This window comes from Coturnix japonica, chromosome Z (genome assembly GCF_054131305.1).
Source record: "Coturnix japonica strain WE chromosome Z, WE-NBRP24, whole genome shotgun sequence".
Taxonomy (NCBI): Eukaryota; Metazoa; Chordata; class Aves; order Galliformes; family Phasianidae; genus Coturnix; species Coturnix japonica.
Genome location: NC_140702.1, coordinates 7,086,651 through 7,109,101, shown reverse-complemented (window position 1 = coordinate 7,109,101; position 22,451 = coordinate 7,086,651). Strand labels below are relative to the sequence as shown.

The window sequence follows — 22,451 nt, the reverse complement described above, 5'->3', positions numbered from 1 at the left end:
CATTCCTAGTAAAACATAAATGTAAATGTAGAGATGTTAAGTACAAACCTTTACAGAAGGAAAATTGAAGTTTTAATAATAAAGCATTTTTTATTATAATTAAAATTTGATGTTTCTTTATTTCATTCCTCCCCACAGATCTGAAAGCATTCACAAGCTTATGTTTCACTGTATTTATTATCCCCCATTCACTTTACAAACATGGAATTGAAGCAACATATTAAATGACCCGTCCTAGGCCATAGTGTAGATCATAAGCAAAATAGAACATAAAACTTCTCCCACTTCATCCTGGCTTTTGCCAAAAACTTGTACCACACCCTTTCTTCCGAGATTTAGGGAAAAACATAAAAAAAGAAATTTAGGACTGTATCTGTAGGTTATTAGCAACACATCCCTATGGCCCCCTCATTCCTTAGGAAGTACATTTAGATACAACAGGAAAATATATGAGGGCTGCTCTGAAAATAATGCCTCCTGTTTTATTATGTTGGCTAACCATGTCAGAGGTGGATGTTGGTGACTTGGCAGTAGGGGCTGAGCCTTCCCTCCACTATCCCATTCCATGTTGCTTCCACGTGACAGATGGCAGCAAAGGGGCAGTCTGACAGAATGGCATCTGACATGGGAGTGCATGTGAAGGCTGTCTCAGTGAATTCCTTCATGAGGAAAAAACTGGAGCTGATGAATGACAGACTGTGAAGGCAACATCTTCCTAGCAATAATGCCATCATAGCAGCTGTGGAACTGTTGGTCTCCTCTGCCAGCACAGATTTTTATGAATAAACATGCTGGCTTTTGTTCATCATTGGCAAGAATGCACACCTAATGTGGTGACCAGGTTGAAGGATAATGTTTTGTAGCTGAGAATTTGCTCTATCTGATGGTGTTAACATGCTCTTTTTATATGCTGTAGTTTCTGTAGTACTAAATATGAGGAATTACTTTCGAAACAACCTACATATATCTTATTTCTGGTCTGAAATCAGAACTTCTCTTTTCTTTTTGAATTGGTTTAGCCTGAATTTCCAGTTGGGAAGATGATCTCAAGCATCATAAAGTTTTGTTCTACCTTTAATTACATCTTGAAATATCAATGTGCTACTGAATCACACTCTAAAATACACTGGAAATTATTTTCCCCAGTCAGTCGTCTATATTTTTATCTAGCCAATCAGCAACTCTAGTTAGAAGTTCTTTCCTTTCCATATTTTCAGTTTTTGCAGTCTCCAGAAGCAGAGTAGCAGTTTCTCTCTCGTCCTCTTCTAGTGTATTATTATAGAAAACCTGCAACTGAATAAATAAATGCATGAGGTTAGTCAATGTAATTTCCCTTTGAGGAAACAGCTGCATATCTGATGGATGTTTTAGACAGAAATACATAAAAAGAGCGGATGGGAGCAAGCATACTGACTTATACTAGATGGAAAAGTTCCTTACACACCAGGAGTGTGCCCTTTTGCCATCACCTCTGTAAAAATGCTTCAAATTGCAGCCAGATTCATTAGTGCTAGTGGTACCACACAGTGTCTAGGACTAGTTGGGTAGCAGAATCCTCTCATGCTGCTTCTTCTACAGTTACACAGCAAGAAGTTTCTCCCATCAATCTAAAGAGCAGAAGACAAGAGAGGACTGAAGAACAGCAAAGAAACATACATAGATGGTGTGGAGGAATGTACAATGAGAGAACGAGACAGATGTCCATCAACCTTTTATTGACTTTCCTGTGGGCATCTCTACAGATGATAGATTTTAAGGAGGAAAATGAAGCAGAAATGATAATACTGGGACTCTGTTAGAATCTGAAAGCTAACTGAAAGGCTGACACTGGACTACTGCTTTTGCCATCATGGGAAGCAAAAATTTTCTCCTGAAGAATAAAAGATGAGAAGCTTCTAGTTTATGCATGTCCAAGAGAGATTTATTTTATTCTGTGAGCTCCATCTCTGAATTGTTTTCTTCATTAACAGTCCGTTCTCTCTTATTTGCTGATGCATCTATTAATGGCTGAAAAGGGGAAACAGTTTATTTCTTACAATGACAGATACTGGGTAGAAGCTACTTAGGGATCTGTGTGATATACAGACAGGACAAAAGCTGAGCAACAGCTCAGAGAGAGGATAAAGAATATTTTGGGTAATAATACAGGGAGACTTGAACTAGAAGGAACAAGAAAAGAGAGCAGAGGAAGCAGTGATAGTTATGCGTTTGTCACTGGCACTAACATTTGGAAGTCATACAGTGGTAAATAAATTAAAGAGAGGTTATAGCCACCTGCCACAGACTCCCACCCTTCAGCAGGAATCCCCAAACACATCCACCTGGTTTTCCCAATGTGCAGAAGCCCAAATAGAATCTATTGTCCATGGACTTACACGGGCTGCCCTGAAGCTAAAGAGAAAGGAGTGCACTCCACACCTGCAGGCCTTCTCTTCAGCATGTAGGCAGGCAACCTCCTATGCTACAACGACAAGAGCAGGACAATATCCATCCTGCAGAAACTATCCTTTTTATGTCATGATTAATAACTGCACACACAGATAGCAGAGCTGTGGGTGCCCATTTGTATGCTTATTTCCCAGAAGAGGAGGTACTATTTATTTATTCATTTATGAGTGTAAGCTTAACAACACTCAGCAATACATTACCTGAATTTCTTTATGGAAAAGAAGAAAAAAAAAAAAAGATTTTAAAAGCTGCATTTACAAACTGGTAGCAAAGTTGCGACTAATCTCTCATTTACCTCTTGGATCTGTACATCTGTATTGACAAATCTTCCCATGATTTTTAACACGACGTGTAATATTTCCTTCCCATACCTGTAAAATTGAGATAAAGGTCCTTCTATTAGCATGTTGGAAGAATACTAGACTTCATGTCATTTAACAATACTCCAACTATTTGTCAATCATTAACCACACTGGAAGTACCAATTAAGCAGAAGTTTCCAATCGTATACCTCCTGCCCCTTAAAAGTGGGAGTACCATTAAAGTCAGTTTAGACATTTGAGCAGAATTAAACAGACTAATTGCCCCTCATTTAAATTCCTGATATGATCTGCTATTTTTTTTCTCAGCTATAACGAGTTGTTGACTTAAAAAGATAATTTTTGTGAGCCACATTTGTGAGTAATTGCTAATGGCTATGTGCTTTGCCTACATAGCAAGTGGCTTTTCCTTTTTCCTTTTGCTTATGCTTAGATTACTCCTGTTCTGCTCAAGCTTAATTATATTGATTGCAAGTGTATATAATCATGCTAAAATCTATTAAATGCAGTCAGTAGTCTGCTGCCAATCTATCATTCGGTATCAAAAGAACACTTATGCTGTGACAGCCAACCATCACAGCCATGCACTCTTCTCATTTTCTAGGTCAGTAAAAGGACACGTTCATTTCTGTCCTATAAGTTTGTTTGATGCAATGCCTGGACAGAAAAAAGTGGGAAACTATATATTGCATGGTAGCTGATATGGAGATACATAAGTAATACCTTCTCTAACATCGTGATTACTAGTTTCCCACACTACTTGTCACAAAGCAAGTCTTAAAGTGTACTCCGAGAGCCAGATTTTTATCTTCCATTATCTCACAACTGGGATTTTTGGGAAAGGTCCCCATTTAAGTATGTAAGTAAAGGTCAGACTTTTCAGAAAGTTAACACAACCAGTCACGAGCAGGCAAATTTCAAAGCATTCTGTAGCTGACACGAGCTCTTCTTTGACATTAAGTTCTAAAGATAACTGTGATCTCCATACTTAAGTAACCATATCAGTCATTACAAACTAAGGAAAATTTGCAGCTGGAGCAAAAGAAACACAGAAATAAGAAGAAATCATAGCATACCTTTCACTTAAAAGTGACCAATTTTCTGTAACAAATTCCCAGGCTATACGGTGTCCAGTGTCCTTAGACACTACATACTCAAGGATGTTTGTAGTACAGTTGGAAGAAAACCGTGCATCACTGAGCCCATACCGCAAGGATCTGTTAGACAAAAAGTTAGCATTACTTTCTCATATCTTGAAAAAGTAAATGAATAACTCTTTTTGTTGTATAACTTTACAGTCTCCTGCTTTCTACAGGCATTACTGAAAAAAATATATATATTTGACATAGAATTGCAAACAGCCTCTTTGTTGGCAGAGCAGATGAGCTGAGTTTCTCCCATTTGCATGCCACCAATATGCTTAAACAAATGGACAAACCATACTGAGGACAACTCCGTTTAAGATTCCTCAGCCTAAAAGATTTTCAGGTTGAAGTTGTTTTGTCAACAACTACTGCATCCTTTTCTCAGCCAATAACAACATCTGAGATGTTACATCAGCAAAAGGATTGCGTATGTTTGCACTGTTTATCATACTTTCTCCATAAGAAAATTCATAAGATTCTCCCACTGGTTCATTCTGAGAGGTTTGTATGGTGCAGTACCCCCAGAGACACGCTTCAGTCAAGGGCACCTGTGAAGTAACCACGATTCTTTGGCACAGCTCATGGCAGAGAGGAGGATGTCTTTATCTTCCGTTGTGGAGTCATTATGTTTATACATTTCCCATGCAAAATCCCATTCTTGTTCACTTCCCACCGCAACGCCATAGCAACAGACCGTTCTTCTAATTAAAAATGGAATTCTGTGAAGCAAATTATAGTTGTAAGGTACTGTATTGTTATAAACCCATAACAAACCATTAATGCATAACTGGAAAAAAAGAATTTAACTTTTATTTAATTAAATTTAACTTTTCCATAGCTTGCTGTTAATGTACATAGAATTACTTAAATAACGGTAAAGGTGCAAAAGTTATCTTATGCCAGAAGATAGAAGAGTAGTCAAGCTTCTGGTCATAGATGACTTTCCTTCAAATGTAAAAATAATCTGATAAAAATTCCTAGTTTCACTAGATCATTCTAGAGAGAATTAGGTCAACACCAGCAGAAATGGGGTCAGTACCAGAGGAAGTGCTAGTCAGATGAAAGACCAGAGGACAGAAATGTTCAAAGGGAAATGTAGAAAAAAAGTAGTTTATAAACCTTAGAAACTGTAATAGTCTAGAATAAGTGATTTCACTGTTTCTAAGGGCTGATGCAGACATCATTTTAAGGACTGAAGAAATAAGCAGCAGGGACTTTAACTGTCCTGGTTGGGTTTGGAGATTTCTCCTGTGTGGAAACACACAGGATGGCTTAGGTTGGAAGGGACCTCAGAGATCATCTAGCTCCAACCCCCATGCCATAGGCAGGATTGCCATTAGGCTGCCCAGGACCCCATCCAACCTGGCCTTGAACTTCTTAAGGGATGGGGGGATTTTAGAAGTAGATGAGCTAATATTTCACAGTCTCCTCAGCCCCTGAACTCAGATAAGCACATGAGGAAATTTTCCATGAAGAAAAATAATTTTGAATACTTTTAATGAAGGAGGTACTTTGCATTGGTCTCAGATTTCCACATAGCATTGCTGCCTTTATTGTGGGATAGGAAAATCCCCTCTGAAACATACCAGGATGTGTTCAGTCTAATGAAATTTTTTGCTTTATCACCAAAGTACAGTATTTTGAATCTTTAAAATGAGATGATTACTGAATCACTACTACCAAAATATGAACACAGGCACTCAGCCAATCACATCACATATCAGAAGAGGTAGGAGTAAGGCAAAACATTAGGCTCTTTGCAACTATAATGAACAAAAAAATAATAAATAAACTTTAAATGTTCACTCACCAGAGCCAATATTATATGACTATTGCATAGGAAATAAAGAAGAACATCAAAAGAGAGAGGGAGAGAAAGAATAAGAATTACAATACACTGTAAGATTCCTTTAGCAATGCAATACACTAATACAGAAAATCTGATACTGATAAAGCCCACAGGCCAGAAACTTAGCCACTAGGCTCCAGGATCAGCAAGAGAACTGACAGCCCTTCCCAGCCCCTGTTCATGCAAATGCAAAGCTTGAATGACATTCATCATGGGCAGATGTTCATGTCATACCAACATTGCTTCTCTCTGCTCTACTTAAAGAAGCCTAGAACTCAAGTCAACACATTTGATGCCCCCAAGGCTGAGCTGTGGCAAAGGGATCAGACAACATGGTATGTTAGTCTTAACCTGAATATCACCTGCTGTGTGGTTAAGCAGACATTGGTCTTCATGGAAAAAAATATGCTTTCTTCAGCAGTAATTGTGAAATCAGCATAAAGCTGAGCTTTGTGGAAGACGTGGAACTCTGCATTCATTATTTTTGTTTTGAGATCTTGTTGTTGCTTATATTATATGTAGGTCTGGAGAGAATGAGCGTTGTATAGAGCCCTTTCTTATCCTGTGTGCCCCTTTGAAAGCCCTTCAGCTACCCACATCCCTTGCATGCGAACACCTCCCAGAGCACATTACAGTTCTTACTTGTACTCAGGGTTGTCCATCCACTTAGTATACAGTTCAGATGACAGATCCAAACAGTCTTGGAGACCCAGCCAGCATGCTGTTGCAAGAAATTTTTCCAAATACACTCTTGAAGGAAAGCCAAAATAGCAAGAATAAAAGATGTGTATCCCACATTTAGAGTACTCAAACTGTGCTTGTCCACAGTTTCTGCAAATAATGCTGTTAACTGGGGAGAACCTCTACCAGAAGCATGTGAGTTATGATAAACCTAAAGAAATTATGTTGCCAGAAATAGGCTCCTGGCATCTCTGTTCCTGGATGTCAGCGAGGCTACCTACATACTGTAATTTTTATTAGGTTTCTGCATGTTTCACAGTGCTGTTGCTCTGGATACACCTAGTCTCAGTCATTCTAAAAGACTTTAGAAAATGAATTATTTTAAAGCTCTGGCAATTGATGCATAAAGGTTCTCTGAAGTTCACTGCTATCGGTTTTTCACCAGTGAGCAGCAACTTGTTGGGCCTACTCTCCAATAAACACTCATATCATTAAAGGATCTCTTACCCTCACAAAATATCCTGACAATATCCCAAACAATCCTGACATACTGCATTTTCAATGCAAGTACTTATACATAAGTAACTCCTTTATAGATCAGTGAGAACAATTCAGTTACACCCAAATTAAGTAGACCATTTTCCTCTATCTTGCACTTAAATTTGCAAAGACAAACTACAGCATATCAAAGCTTTGGGAAAAGCAGAATACTTACTGAGCAAAATAGTCATCTTCCAGAGCATCAACATTTTGACGAATAAAACCTGCATAATAACGGTATATTGGCAACATTCTCTTTAAAAGGTATTTCTTTTAAAAGAAGGGAAAGAAAAATTATTTTCATTTAAATGCATGTTTTTGTTATACTGCATTTTTCTTTAGCGTGAAACAGAAGTAAAAAAGAAAAAAAGAAAATATAATTTCAGGTATCTTAAATTTGGGGTAAAATAATCTCATATAGTATCTCAAGAGAGTTTCTTCTTTCTCTCCACACAGCTTTTTCTGAATTTGTTTTACAAAAAGAACTAAAATGAAGGTTTATACTAAGAATGCAAATGAATTTCTGCTTTACGGTAAGAACTGCTGGCAATGTGATAATGTTTGTCATTGACTACCACATTTAAACAAGTACCTCCTGTTTAAAGAAGTTAACAAAATCATGTAAATCATTTATACAAATTATTACCCATCATGTTTATTCTTTCATGAGAATTCAGAAAGCGCCCCTTTTAGTCGCTGCAGTGTAAATGGACTGGTACCTTTGCTGACTAACAAAAGAAGCTGATACCTTCAAAAGCGGGTATACTTCATAACTTTTCAGAGTGCTCTCCACGTTGTCAGGCACAAGATTTGCCAGTACCACATTCCATATGAAGAGTTCATCTTCTCCAGCAAGGTACTTTGTTAGTTCGAGTGCAGCTTCAATCTCAGTATATCCAGACCTATTTGAAGACAAAACCCACTCATATCTTAGCATGCTTAACTCACATTAACTACCTACCATGAATATCCATTTGTTTATGGAATGGATGGTAAAACATACAGATACAGGGTGGGAAGTCATCTAGAAAAGGTGTTGTATTATTAAAATAAACATCAAACTATGGCGGGTCACTTAAAAGCCAAACTTTTTAATGAACACACTGAAAAGCATAGTGCCTAGTAATGGGATAATTATGGCAGGATGTATTCTGGCAGTGTCTGCAGCACAAGGAATAGCAAATTTCCAGCATGTATCAGCCTCACTCAATCAAAGAGTGTTTTCACTTATAAGACACTTGTCTTTTTATTGCTAAAGAAGACAATTTCAATACATATTCTTCCATGGAATAAACATTACTATAAAAATGAAACAATTTAAACTGCGTGCATGCTACCCAAGGGACTAGAAATTTCAGCATGGCACTTCCATGCCTCAGTATGAAGCTAGCATGGAATGCATTCTTTCCCTAAAAAGCCAATTCGAGCCTCACTCCTCCAGAACAGAAAACTAATCCAGAACAGAAACACTTTTGCATTTGGAGCTCCTGCTCTCAGAACCACTTCTACAGGCTTCAGAGCACGGCAGTGTGATTCAGCCACCTGCTGCCCAAGCTCCCACATCCTAGGTGCCTGATGCTTTTGACATCTCTTGTTATGATTGTTATGACTGCGACACAGATCTATTTATTTCATCCTTAGCACCCCACAAAACACTGGGTTATTTTTATCAAAGTGATTTGCTACTGAACTGCAGCACCCACAGTACAAGTATCTTGTGGTCTTCACAAGATCAGGTAGTTCACTCATTTTCTATGACATACACAAAACATACTTACTGTGTCAACGCAAACATGTCATCTAGCAGCTGGAACCTGCTGACAGCAGGAATAGCCTGCAGAAGGCATCAATGTGGTGTTAATAGACCTAGGCACATCACTAAGAGTAATAAAAAAGTGTATGACAAAGTAATAAAAAGTGTAAGGCAAAGTCACTAATGTCTTCTATAAGCCAAAATCTTCTACAAAACATGCTAAAATTGATTTTGTATTTTAAGCTGAGATTGTTTATGTGCTTTTAGTAGCACTTACATATATAAATATACAACTGTGTGTGGAGCTTGAGGATCCCTCCTATTACTGTTAGAATTGAAATTAAAATCTGGTCTCTTCTCCCCCTCTCCCTGTTTCCATGCTGGTATGGCTCAGCTACTGCTCTAGCCATCCTTCCCGCCCACCACACCGTAAGTCAGGCCTGATTTAGATTTGCTGTGAAGAAAAACTCAGAAGAAACGAAGCTGATAGGCCTTGGGGAGGTTTGGTCACCCCTATGTGCTCTCATCAGCCTTGGGTTTGGACCTTCCAGAGAATTCATTGGGTCACACATATTCAAGAGTCTCAGACTGTGTATAAATTTGCACAGCTTTGTTGTCAAATCCAATGAATCGCTGTGATTACCAGAGCTCCTTCTCAGGCTTGGGCCAGGAAACATTAAATGCTATGCAACACTACATGAGGCCGTTTGGGTAGGCTGCTCCACACGTCCTTTAACGCCAGCCCACACTGTTACATGAAATCTTCTCTCTGTTATATAACTGACTGGAACATCAGAAGAATCACAAAACACAGAGAAACCTCAAATCAGATACTTTTGTTAGCATTTCATTAACAGAAATATTGTGCTTTGGTGGAAACAAGAACTTGCTTCCACCTTTCCTCTCCACGGTTACCTAATAGCAGATAAAGCTTGGTCGCTCACCCATACCAACAATCCTTTGGGTGAAATTTAAGAGACTTCTTAAGACAACTTTGAAGACAGAATGCCATCTCTTGTATGTTATTTTTCAACTTAATGCCTGTGTGAAACTATTTGGGCCCGTTCCTATTCCACTATGGAAGACTGCCATTGACTTCAGTTGTGCAACAGTGGATCATTTATTCTTACATGACAAACACAAGTTCTCGTTGTTCCAGGTTTTCATCAGAGTGATTACTGGTAAGAAATGCAAGAAGAAATACATGGAAAGAAGTCTGTTTATAAGCTTGAAAGAAAAACTGCATACACGATCCTACCTTTGGATCATTTTCAAGCAGGTGTACTAATCTTTTCAAGTTCAGCTGATCGTAGTGCACTCTGTAGTATCCACTTAAATTTACATTTAGTAGGATCCAGTCATATTCTGATTCTGACACTTGCATTTCAGGAAACACTTCTGTGAAGTGACATGAAAAAGTCATTGACAGAGAAGTCCTAAACTGATAGGACAAGCTTTTAGCACTGCATAGCAGAGATGTGCAAGAACAAGCTATGCCACCATTAGCAGCCCAGCTTAGAGCTTGCAGCCAAATTTCACTTGCTCAGAAGTAAGAACTATTGCTCTTTTCAGCAAAAATACACATATATAACAGCACTTTTGAGATGTTTCCTGGTGATATGTTGTTATGCCACTGCAGAAACTGTTCCAAAATGGTAAGTGAACTGAAAAATACCCTCAACACCCCTACCCATGAAGATGGTAGGTAAAGATGACCACTTGGTTCATCTTTACATCAGAAAGACAAAACGGAAATCAGAATTACTATTATTTTTTAACCTTCACTCGAAAGCAAACTACTAGTCTAGGGTCTGGGTAGTTCCACGCATGGCTTTCAAATACAAGTGGAATGTGTTCTGATGGCTGAATTTCTGCTTTAATTTAGTTCTTTCGGGCAGGTGCAACATGGTGTTTATTTAATTAATGCACATGATGAGTGAGGAATTGGAATTGCTATTGTTTCAATGGTAGAAGCCTACCACATAACACTAGCCCTTCCAAGCAGGCACTTGTGCTTGAAAGGTAAGGCAAGTGGTTCTTGACAACTGCAAACAAAGGGCAGAGAGTTTAAAAACTGCAGAGAATGTATTGTAGTTTTTTAAGCATTCGACAAACACATCACTCTCTGCATCTAATTTTAAATGATTCAAGATCTGATGGATTTCAGGGCTGACTTAACGAAGAAAAATTATGAACTCATTCTAATGGTTACCTCACTTTTCCCCCCCAAAAAATACAGCTGCTTACTGGAAATTAATATGAGAAAGAATTGTGAGAAATAAGTGGATTTTTTATTTGATTGGAGATGCCTATAAGCTCACTACTTTATTATAAGCCTTTAAAGCCTTTTAGAGGTCCGCTCTGTTAATAAGACTATGTTTGCACTTGATCTCCATAAACAAGCTAAATTACACAGAAAATGCTCTCTTCTGTTTTTACAGATATCCATACTTGACAAATTTGGATCACTTCACACAATTAGTTCTAATCTTTTTCAGTCCTCACATCTACCAGTTGAGGTTGAACATACTCTGATGTATCACAGCCAAACTCAGAGATCCCAGCCATCCTCACAAACTCTCACTAACGTCAATGGGACCTACTGAAGCAAAAGTAATAGAGAAGCATGAGCAACTTGGAGTTTGGATTGGTGCACAAAAGGAAATATAATCTGTTCATAACAGGCATTCATACACGGAGAAAAATGATTACTGATCTATTTTATTTATTTACTTATTGCTATTATAACATAAAATTAATGCAATGTTTTGTTCATAGGTGTAATAGGTGGCTTTTTATCATCTTGGTTTTAGCATGTATGAAAAATACATTACTTACTGCTGCTGTTGTCAAGCCACATTAAGGGCTGTGATGACCCATTTCTCATCCAAGAAATAGGAACAATCCAGGTATTGCTTAAGGGAAATAATAAAAAGGCAATATAATTAATTCCTGCTCTTACAGAAACACTCAATGGTGACACTAAACTAGATTGCAAATCAGTTCCTTACAAGAATCCCCACCTTCCCTTTCTCCTCTCTGATTCACAAACTGTCATCAGATGGTCGTGCTTAAGCTGGATCAGCACATAGGTTCATTGATGGGAATGGAGATTTAGCTTGGATTTAAATAAGCACACATATTTAGGTAGTTCTATGCTAGATTTTGCTAGATATGCTGAAGTATCACTGTATCCTTGTGTTCTCGCTTTGTTTCTCCAGGAGATATTTAATTTTCCACACTTATTTTTTAATTTCCTCACTTCATCTGATTTCTGGGGATCATAAATCTCTTTTTTGGAAGTGCGTGTGGTAAAAATGGCTCCGGGCAAGCAAAACAACTGTAACACTAACAGCTTTTATTTCGTGTCTCAGGGAATCTAAATCTCCCAGAGAAAAGAGATGAAACTTTTGACAGCCTGAAGTTGTTCATGAAAGTGAAAATGTTTGCCCTGGATTTGCTTAAATTCATGTGGCATTAAGTCTTGCTGTAACCAGAGTAGTGGATGCAACACTTCTAGCTTGGAAGTCCTTATTTGAGTTATCTAGTTTTGTCTAGAAACTGTTTTAATCTACAGATTTCTACCTTTCCTGGTGCTTGGAAGCAAAGGAAGCTCTTATCAAATTCCCCATCCTTTAATTGTCTATATGAACAGAACCACAGACAAGGAAAAACTGCTTTGAGTTATCTTTCTCTTATATGAAGAAATGCCAGGCAAAACTCCTGCCTTGCAATCCACTCATAGCCCACGCCTGTCCTTACAAAGCTGTTATGTGGCTGCAAAGAAAAGCAACCCTCTGAGAAACTACAGCAAACCCCAGTCTCAAACAGAATTTACTCCATGCCACAAAGCGAAAAATTAAGAAGTCAGTCAACACATTTTGAAGAGTTTCCTGCAAAAAAATTAAACCAAAATAAAACAAAACACAAGGTATAAAGGTTCTGATAAGGACACAAATGAAACATACTTGTAAGAATCCGTACTGTTTTCATGCTTTTTATTATGAAATTTTTCCTGACTTATAGTGCCGGTGGTGATATTTACTGTTAAAACTGGAAATCCATTTTGACATGTCCAGGAATCCATTATTTTTTTTACAGATGCTGGCAACTGAACTTCATCTTGTGCATCTATTACCTTCAATAGAAACGGGAGTTAGAAAGATTCATAACAAGCAGCTACTTATTGATTCTGCTTCAGCAACACTCTATCTTGTGAAACTCTTGCTCTTAACCTTAGATTTTTTTCTGTAACACAGTGTAAGACTTCCTTAGATGGAGATGGGTAGGGAAGTGAGATTGTACTTTATTAGCACCCATTTTCTTATTCAGATTTCTGACAAAGCCAACAAAGGGATAAATGCTGATCTACCACTCTGGGTATAGACCATGCGGGATCTGTAATGCATCAAACACTGCTGATCACCAGGTCCATAGAATCACACACAGGGATCTGGCAAAACATGAGCTCCAGAAAAACAGAGGCTACGCAGTGTCATATGAACAAACGTGATCCTTTGTTTTGATCCATCCAAAATCCCACTGTACCCTAATTTTGCATCTCATTTCTCCACTGCTTGAACTTGGCAGCACCAACCACAAGTGCAGTTAAAAAGCCAAACAAACACTCGTGAAGACATGAGGCAAGAGAGTGGGCAAAGTAAATTTTATGTGAAGAAAAGACTGTGAAAGGGATAGGCAAATTCCACTACAGCATTCTACAAATACTTTGTGACATAGATTTAACCTATGCCAAACTCCAGGACAAAACACTAGGAATAGATTGAGTACCAACTGTATGTGGGTCCACAGATCATCTTGGTTGGCATTTGAAAAGGCAAATTCCTTCAGATATGACTGCAGGAAAACAAACAGGCACATCAGAATTCACAAAGGTAGACGGTCTTTTGTACACTCATCGTTTTCAGGCTTATATATCAAGATGAAAGGTGTCCCTTTTCCAAACTTACATTTAAAGCTCTGGTAAACAACTTCTCAGTCAGAAAACCAGAAAGCATCCATGTAATAGAAGCCCCCTGAAGTACAAAAAAAGCTATGAGAAAACACGAGTTATCATTGCAGTTATTCTTGCAATATTTCTTCAAATTATATTCCAGAAAAGTCAGCTTATTCCTATGCTTCATACTTCAAGGAGGTAAAAAAACATTCCGCTTCTTTCATAGAGAAGTTTGCAACATCCAATGAATTCATGTGTGCAGCAGAAGTAAGTTTTGCATGACAAAACAGTGAAGCATTGCAGTTCAACAGGATATTCTCCATTTCTCTCAAGTATAACATGTATCACATTAGTTCAGAATACAGATGAAAAAGGAATTATCCCACATGTTTTTACCTTGTTGTATGTGATGCTGTCAAACAGAGATGCTAATGAAAATGACCCGTTGACCTTGTCTTCCCTTTCTGACAGCGATCGAACTTCTACGTCATACTCTTGGCTTAATACAGGTTGTACGATGTGATCATAAAAGATTTCATGCTGCAAGAAGAAAAAACCCAACTGAAGAGCAAATCCTCAGGTAGACAATGTGTATTATGTAGTTAGCTGTAATAGGAATAGCCCGGCAATAAACAAGGAATTACCCACTTCCCACTCCCTGCCACCCCCTTGAGGCAAAAGGATCTCACAACAAATCCTAACACATTCCACATGCAACGCTACGTACTTTTGGCAGTGAAAATTGTCAGTCTGAGCTGATAGTGGGCCTAACAAAGATAATTACACTGTAAGCCTCATGGAAAGAGTCAATTACATGAAACACCAAGTGAACAAACACTGAAGGCTGCAAACATTCATGTCATCTACATTGCTATGTCATTAGTATTCCGCATTTTCCTCCTAAATTCTGTATTTCTCCTGCAGCACCACTAAACAGTAATCTAAAAACTAAAGGACTACAGCAAGGCTAACTTTTAACCAATACATTTTTAAGACACCACAGTCCACTTTTGGCACATCCACTTCTCAAGAAGAAGGACAAAAGGCTTTTAATTAATGGGATCCAATTTGTTGACAATTTTTTCATTACTTTAGCAGCCAGTACATTTAATGTTCCAGATTCACTTTGTAATCTAATCATCTAGTAGAAAGACAGCATGTAGTCATGTGCCTCAAGGGTTCAGTCCTGCTTAATCTCTTCATTAATGGTTTGGATGATGGAGCGTAGTTCACCTTCGGCCCTAGCAAATACCACGGGCCATGCAGCTGGAAATCATCTTTGCAGGGAAGGATCCTGGGTGGATATCAAGTTGAACATGAGCCAGCTAAAAAGAAGGTCACTGGTGTCCTGGGCTGTATTAGGCAAAGCCTTGCCAGCAGGTAGAGGGAGATAATCCTTTCCCTCTGCTCAGCACTGTTGAGGCCACATGAGGAGCGTGGGGCTCACATCTGAGTTACCCAATATCAGAGAGACATGGAGCTGCTGGAGAGGGTGCTAAAGGGCCATGGAGATGACTACCCTCAACCCTCAACCATTATCTGATGCTGTGACTGTTTGAGGTTCATAACACTGCATGAAAAGCTGTACTCTTGCATCTGTGTAATATACTTTGGATTTCCATGGCAAATTTTTCATCTGCAACTTATCAAATGGAATTAGTGTCTCCTACTCAAATTTACTTTATGGACATTAATAAAATGGCATCTACCGATTTTTAGATAGGCAACCTTCTAAATAAGTAAATTAAAATTAAAAAGGAGACAATTAATTACTTATATCCAAATGAAGATTCAATGGCCTCTAAAATTTTCAGTGAGACTAAAATACTGCAATACAGGGAACAAAGTGAGTTGTTGAAGTTCAATGGAGAAGGCTAGTTACATCCCTCAGCTGTAAGAGCACTCTATTATGATCATGGACCCCAGCAGAGGAGAACCCTCAAGGGAAGAACTGAGACCTGCTGGTTACTTCCAGGGGAATAAAGTAGCTAACACCACAATTACATTAAATCCCATCTCCTGCATCTTATTTGCTTTCCTCCAATACTGGAACTTTGGTGCTCTGTCTTACTGAGTCCAATAGCCACTGGTACTTACCAGTGAAAGCTTGGGTTCAACAAAGGTAACTCCCAGGTTCTCAAGGTAAGATGCCAGGCCCTCTTTAAGCCACAGATCATTCCACCAGGTCATTGTAACCAGATTACCAAACCACTTAAAACAGAAAGAAAGAAAATGTCTCAACATCACCTCAGAATGCTGTTTTCATTCTTGCAAGTTAAACACATGTATCCCTACTGAAGGATTTTGATGTCTGTTTCTCAGCTGATGTCAAGGGGGTGTTATTTGCAAGCAGCCCTCATAATTTCCTGGCCTGCAATAAAGAAAGCATCTCATCTGAAGCTCTGAAAAGTTATCGACCTTGTTAGAAGGACATCAAAGTGCTTCAATAAAGTTAAAATCCTCTGCTAGCTCTGCTGACTAGGTACTGAGTACACAGCGTATAGACAGAACTGCCATCCCCACACCCATACAGAATTTTCTAGTGCAGCATTCAGTTATTGCATTAAAAAAAACAACAAAAGAGAAGTAGTCCATTAAAAGTTTTGTATCAAGTCATATGCAGTTGATATGCAGTCTGTCGTACAATAGAATAAGACAAAAACTGCTCTTAATGTTGATTTATCAATTAACATATGATCATATGAATAATCTTTCAGCTCTCTAGCTCTCACACCCCATTCAGTTATTCACTATTTCTCTTCAATAATCAGTGACTGCATCATCACCCACTGTAAGGAAATAACATTGCAGACAAACAGACATACAGAAGTTTATTACCACGTGCCTGGTGTGCTAGCTCATGTGACACAATTAAGGCAATAATTGTCTTTCTGCCTGTAAATTTATCATTTGGGAGGTACAGCAATGCTGATTCTTCAAAAGTCATTAGTCCCCAGTTTTCCATTGCGCCTGCTCCAAATTCAGGCAGTGCAACCAGATCTAAATCGATTCAAACAGGAAAAGAAATATATGTAAAAAAATCTTTGGAAGTAAAATGCTTACATTATTTTAGGCTGGATAAGTACTCAGTGCAAATCAACGGCATTACATCTGTATCCACCTCTCCTTTTTATATATTTATATATATTAATTTTTTTTTGGCTCGATTATGGCAACACCCTTGAAAATGCCTTGTGAAATCTCTTCTTGTCATCACTTTCATCTATGATTACCACTATTTCAGGAAGCCGTACAACAAATTCCCATGGAATCTGTACTGCATCTTGTGCACATAAATGTCCTGAACAAAAATGAGGGCTGTATTCTACCCATGCTAGGAGAGAACGTACTCACTGTCAGATCTCAGAGGTCTTCTTCTGTATGATCTTCTCTTGCCTTCTGTGAAAGATGATACTCACCTTTACCTTTAGCCAAAGAATAATTTTGAGGGGAAAAGAAAAAAAGCTTACTTTCAGCTCTTCTACCTCCATACTCTCAATTTCAGTATGCCCCACCTTCTGTGCTTTCAGCATCCAATCAATTTGTATAAGAGAGCAAGTTGCCCCATGGCACTGATGCTGACCGTACCGAACTGTATGGAGGGAACACATGATGGCTCCCTGCTTTCTTGACTGAAGCTTGGATTAACTAACTTAACCTGGCATTGATTTTAGACAGAAATTACATTTCTCTGCAGGAATATTTTATCCAGGGAGAAATACATATGAACACTCAGCAACTTCAACAACGAGATGAGGACATACTGAAGAAAGCAAGGAACATTTTGGGCATTACAGTGAGCAGTGATTTACAAGGCATATTTGGGGACTTCAGCATCCTCGACTGATGCATCCCAGAAGTAGCCACATGTCTGAATAACATGGGGTTGGACTCGATGATCTCTAAAGGTCCCTTCCAACCTCTACAATTCTGTGATTCTTTGAATAACCCTCTTCACTTTGTAGCCCCACCTGCCACCCTATTAGGAAACACTGTTTTAAAAGACTTTTTGATATGACTATAAGCGTGCTGAGATTTCAGTGAGTTCAAGTTTGGGGTATTTTTTATCACAAATATAGCAAGTTATAAAAAAAAATAATACTGCAGGATAACCCATTGTTTCTGCATATGTTATACCATCAGCATCCATTTGTGGCCCATTAAAGAAAGTAAATAATCTCACCTATCTTTGGCAGAGGGTAGCTGATGTTAAATAAGTCTTCCAGAAATGAAAATATTGGGCCTGTGATATTCAAAGCATAGTCAACGTACCCATTTTTAACTGCCTCTTTCCGAGCCCAAATACGTATCTGCAACAGAACAAGGAAGCGTTATTTCAGACAAGCCACTGCAGTAAAAAGAAGAATACAGAAGGCTTGCAAGTATACAGCATGCTGTTTCTCATACTGAAGTCATGGCAGTGATCCTCAAAGGGCCCTGAAGAACACAACACAGCTTCATTGGTTTGTCACAGCAATGGAAATGGATTTATTTTTCCCAACTAGGAAAAATAAAACAATCAGATTCTCATTTTGAACAGCACATTCTGAAGTTTTAACAAACAAAACTCACACCTACTTGTGGATAATAGGGGCAGGACAATAAGCTAATTGGTGAAAAGGAGAGCTTTCTGCAGAACTATCTGCAGGATAAATGTTAGTTTTGCCACATAAGCAAACGCTTCTGGAGTGGGATGCACAGCAAACACCTGCGATGCTTTCTGAAGCACTCGATGCATGGCAGAGGCAACTTGTGCAGTAATCTCTATGGTGTGTTGTGCAGCACTGGAGTTACCTCGATTCCTCTCTCTGTCCTGTTGACGTAGTCGAAATCACAGACCACAAAAGCAGTTAAGTAAGTTGACATTTTCAATGAAGTGTTAAACGTGGTAACACTCCACAGGCTTCCATTTTCATCCTTCATTTCAGATACATCTAGGAAAAATAGACAGGCATAGGTTAACAGGCATAGGATTTTTTGAACATTTTCAAGGCATTGTCTGCAGGCAACTGAATGTTGTGTCAGATGATGAAGTTATCGTATGCATCACACCATTTTTAAGGTAAATTAAGGAGCAAACAAACAAACAAACAAACGTTAGACTATTTACTCTTTACCTACCAATAGCAGGCATGTTGGAAAGAGCCATGTAGCTTGGGTCATGGACAATTCTGATATTAAATGTGGCCTTCATGTCAGGCTCATCAAAACATGGATACACTGTCCTGGCATACGCTGGTTCCAGTTGGGATGCAACTAGCATGCTATATGGAAAATACAGATAAGATTAATCCAACATGCGACAGCTAATCAAAATCATGACATGGTGCATAAATACACCAGATGCAAAGCAAAAGAGTTAACTATAGAGACAAAGCAGATTTGCACAACGTCTGGTTATCATTTCAAGTCCCAGTTAAACTCCCCACCCAGCAGACAGCTCTCTTTGGAAAAAAAACATCTTTTTCAGTCAAGTCATGGTTGTTTATTTTTTTCCTCTCGCTGAACTTTTCCAGATATCATATTTTAAATATTTAAAATACTTGTGAAGCATTTTGCCTAGTTTGATTATTCACTATAACTAAAACCACTGTACATTTAATGGCTCTTAGGTAGCTATGCTTACATGCACCTTTATCACATGCCACATGCTGCCATCCTAGCAGGGCTCATCAACCCAGTTCTAAGAGCGTGTGCAGCATCTACACTTGTGCCTCCCTCAGAGCTGGTGAGGTGGGACCAAACAGGATGACTGTGTAAATGTGTTTTACTCTTAAAACTGATATGCTTTGCATTAAATTGATATATCCTAATGCTCTGCTTTCTCACTGAAATAACATCATGTGTTATACTGATGGTATATTTTTGTCTGTTGATGTATTTTTTAATCTGATTTCTTCCACTTTAAAAATATGTAGGAACTAAACAGTTTAGCAAAACCTTAAGAGGCTCAAAGTAAGGGAGTTCTGCAGTGAGCAGCATCCTGCTCTGTGCACTGACCATCCCCGGTAGTCTTCTTCTTCAAGAAATGGTGCTCAGACTAACACAGAACACAAGAAAACAGCAAACCTGCACATGGAGACTGCTCTGTGTGATGCCCATGGGCTGCAGGGGGGAGCACCTCCTGCCCTGCCCTTGGTGCCTGCAGGGCTTCTCCCTCTCACATTCCTCACTGCACTCTCCCAGCTGCTGTTGTGCAGTGGTTTTTCCTTCCTTCAGTCTGCTCTCCCAGCACCCAGCATCACTCACAGCTCAGTGCTGGTGGTGGTGGGTCCCTTTTGGAGCTGCTGGACCTGGTCTGTCCTGACATGGGACAGTGTTGGGCTCTGCTCACAGAAGTCATTCCTGCTACCATACACACACAGCCTGCACTGCACACTGTGCTCCGCATTCATCTCACTATGCATGGAGCAGTCTGTGTGAGCTTGTTCACAGCACTGCAAGGTCTGCATGCAGAATGATGCTCACACAACCCTGCACTGCTTCTGTCTGAGCCAGTGCTGCTCAAAAAGGGCACAGGTGGTTTCTACAGATTTCTGCCTGCTCTCATCCTGCCATGGGATCTCCTGGCTATATGCAGAATAAAGATGCCTGATTCAGAAGGAAAGCCTGCCACACACTTAGTGCTAGTGACATAGTCATCCTCCTTTTCCACTTCTTTTGTTGCTGCACTCAGGCTGGACATTATGGTGGTATTCATGGAGAGCACTTCTATCTTTCAGAGCTCTCTTTTGTGCATCATTTCTGGCTATTTAATCCACTGGAATCCAACTTCTTCCATTGTTAACTTGCTCCAGCTTACAGAACATATTCCTCACAACCACCTCCTCCAAAAATAGGATGAATCAAAAAACACTGTAGTCTAATTCAGCATCTCTTAGATGGAGTTAATACAGAATCATAAAGCACGCTGATGAAGAATTAAACAAACGATTGTTCGATTCCTATCCACGTTATTTTAATTACGTAAATTAGGCAACACAATCAAGGCTCTTAAATGAAAAACTGCACGAACATATCCATGAACGACAACTACCTGCTGCAGCCCAGGTCGGTGTAGCGGGTGAGGAAGAGCCCCTCGCGGTCCTCCCGCAGGCGGCCGTGGAAGCTCAGCTGCAGCACGTATTGCCGCCCGGCCTGCAGTGCTTCGCGCAGCTCCAGCACCGCCAGCTCGCCCTCCTCCTCCAGCCGCAGCCCCTCCACCTCCAGGGCAGCTCCCGGCCCGAGGACGGCGGCTCGGTGGTTGTGCAGACCGGCGCTATGCAACACCACGCTCCGCGTGTCCCGCCGGCAGCGCACCGTGATGTTCACCTGCCCGCTGAAGCCGAAGGGTCCCTCCTGCCCCGGCCGCACCCGCGGCCACAGCTCCAGCTCGTAGTGCAGCGGCAGCAGGTGCCGCGGCAGCCGTCGCAGCGAGACCGCCGTCGGGGCACCGGGCACGCCGGGGTCCGGACCGGGAGCTGCCGCGGGGCGGGAGGGGAGCGGCGGGTGCCGGCAGCGCCCGTACAGAGCGGCGAGGGCAAACAGCACGGCCAGCAGCGACAGCAGCACTGCGACCACCAGAGCTGCCGTGCCGCGTCCCACGTACAGCCCCGAGCCGCCGCGGGCACCCATCGCCGCAGCACCCCGACGGCGGCAGAGCGGGTCTTAGACGGGTCGGAGACGCGGGGCGGGGTGCGGGACAGGGGGACGGACTGCACCTGAGGCGGGGTGGGCGGGCAGTGGGATGGGGATGGGGATGGGGATGGGGATGGGGATGGGGATGGGGATGGGGATGGGGATGGGGATGGGGATGGGATGCCCGGCAACTCCCGGGTTTGGAGAGATGACATCGAAAGTAAATAAAGTAAAATAAAATAAGTTTGGAAAAGGGAAAGGGAAAGGGAAAGGGAAAGGAAAAGGAAAAGGAAAAGGAAAAGGAAAAGGAAAAGGAAAAGGAAAAGGAAAAGGAAAAGGAAAAGGAAAAAAGAGGAAGAGGAAAAGGGAAAGGGAAAGGAAAAGGGAAAGGGAAAGGGAAAGGGAAAGGGAAAGAAAAAGGAAAAGGGAAAGGAAAAGGAAAAGGAAAAGGAAAAGGAAAAGGAAAAGGAAAGAAGGGGAAGGCAAAAGGAAAGGGGAGGAGGAGAAGAGAGAGAGAGGAGAGGAGAGGAGAGGAGAGGAGAGGAGAGGAGAGGAGAGGAGAGGAGAGGAGAGGAGAGGAGAGGAGAGGAGAGGAGAGGAGAGGAGAGGAGAGGAGAGGAGAGGAGAGGAGAGGAGAGGAGAGGAGAGGAGAGGAGAGGAGAGGAGAGGAGAGGAGAGGAGAGGAGAGGAGAGGAGAGGAGAGGAGAGGAGAGGAGAGGAGAGGAGAGGAGAGGAGATGAAAAAAAGGGAAAGGGGGAAAAAGGGAAAAAGGAAAAAGGGAAAAAACGGAAGGTGCAACCAAAGTACTTCTGAGTACCTGCCTGCCCCAAAAGCCCCATTCCTTGTATCTTTCGGCTCCACCACTTCAAACATCATCACCTCAGTCCCACAGCAATCAAGGGACCCATCCCACACCCCTTGTACTTACAAGCTACAGCTGAGTGCAAATAATTTCAAAACAAAACTCGTGCCACCTCATGAAGCCCACCCAATGGTTTTGTTCAGTGGCAGCTTCTCTCTTAATGTACAATGAGCTCTGCATCAGCTAGATCAGAAGCCAGGAATGCTGGTCTTTGAGTGCCATAACCACTGGCACTTTGTAATCTGAATTAAAAGCAGGTTTTCCTTCTCCTTTGTCTCT

General features: G+C 40.5%; 1 protein-coding gene across 4 annotated transcripts; it reads right to left on the bottom strand.

Annotated features, from left to right (window-relative positions):
* Positions 1 to 64: 64 nt before the first annotated feature.
* Positions 65 to 21,462, bottom strand: LVRN (laeverin). Of its 4 annotated transcripts, none has more exons than XR_014939804.1 (20): positions 20,730 to 21,462; positions 18,815 to 18,957; positions 18,488 to 18,627; positions 17,877 to 18,003; positions 16,539 to 16,693; positions 15,791 to 15,904; positions 14,090 to 14,233; positions 13,707 to 13,772; positions 13,528 to 13,593; positions 12,705 to 12,874; positions 11,575 to 11,651; positions 9,995 to 10,134; positions 8,762 to 8,817; positions 7,732 to 7,885; positions 7,159 to 7,207; positions 6,405 to 6,512; positions 4,462 to 4,632; positions 3,845 to 3,985; positions 2,744 to 2,819; positions 65 to 1,293 (listed from the first exon to the last, which is right to left on the bottom strand). XR_014939804.1 is itself a non-coding variant. In XM_015850010.3 (20 exons), exons 1-20 carry the CDS (start codon positions 21,305 to 21,307, stop codon positions 1,147 to 1,149), a joined length of 2,868 nt encoding a protein of 955 aa, XP_015705496.2. In that variant the 5' UTR covers positions 21,308 to 21,462; the 3' UTR covers positions 65 to 1,146. The 4 variants fall into 4 exon arrangements, 3 of the variants coding, with proteins under 3 accessions (XP_015705496.2, XP_085386236.1, XP_085386235.1); XM_015850010.3 differs by having other exon boundaries at positions 7,159 to 7,253; XM_085530110.1 differs by lacking the exons at positions 17,877 to 18,003; positions 18,488 to 18,627; positions 18,815 to 18,957; positions 20,730 to 21,462 and having other exon boundaries at positions 7,159 to 7,253; positions 16,532 to 16,664.
* Between the last annotated feature and the right edge of the window lie 989 nt (positions 21,463 to 22,451).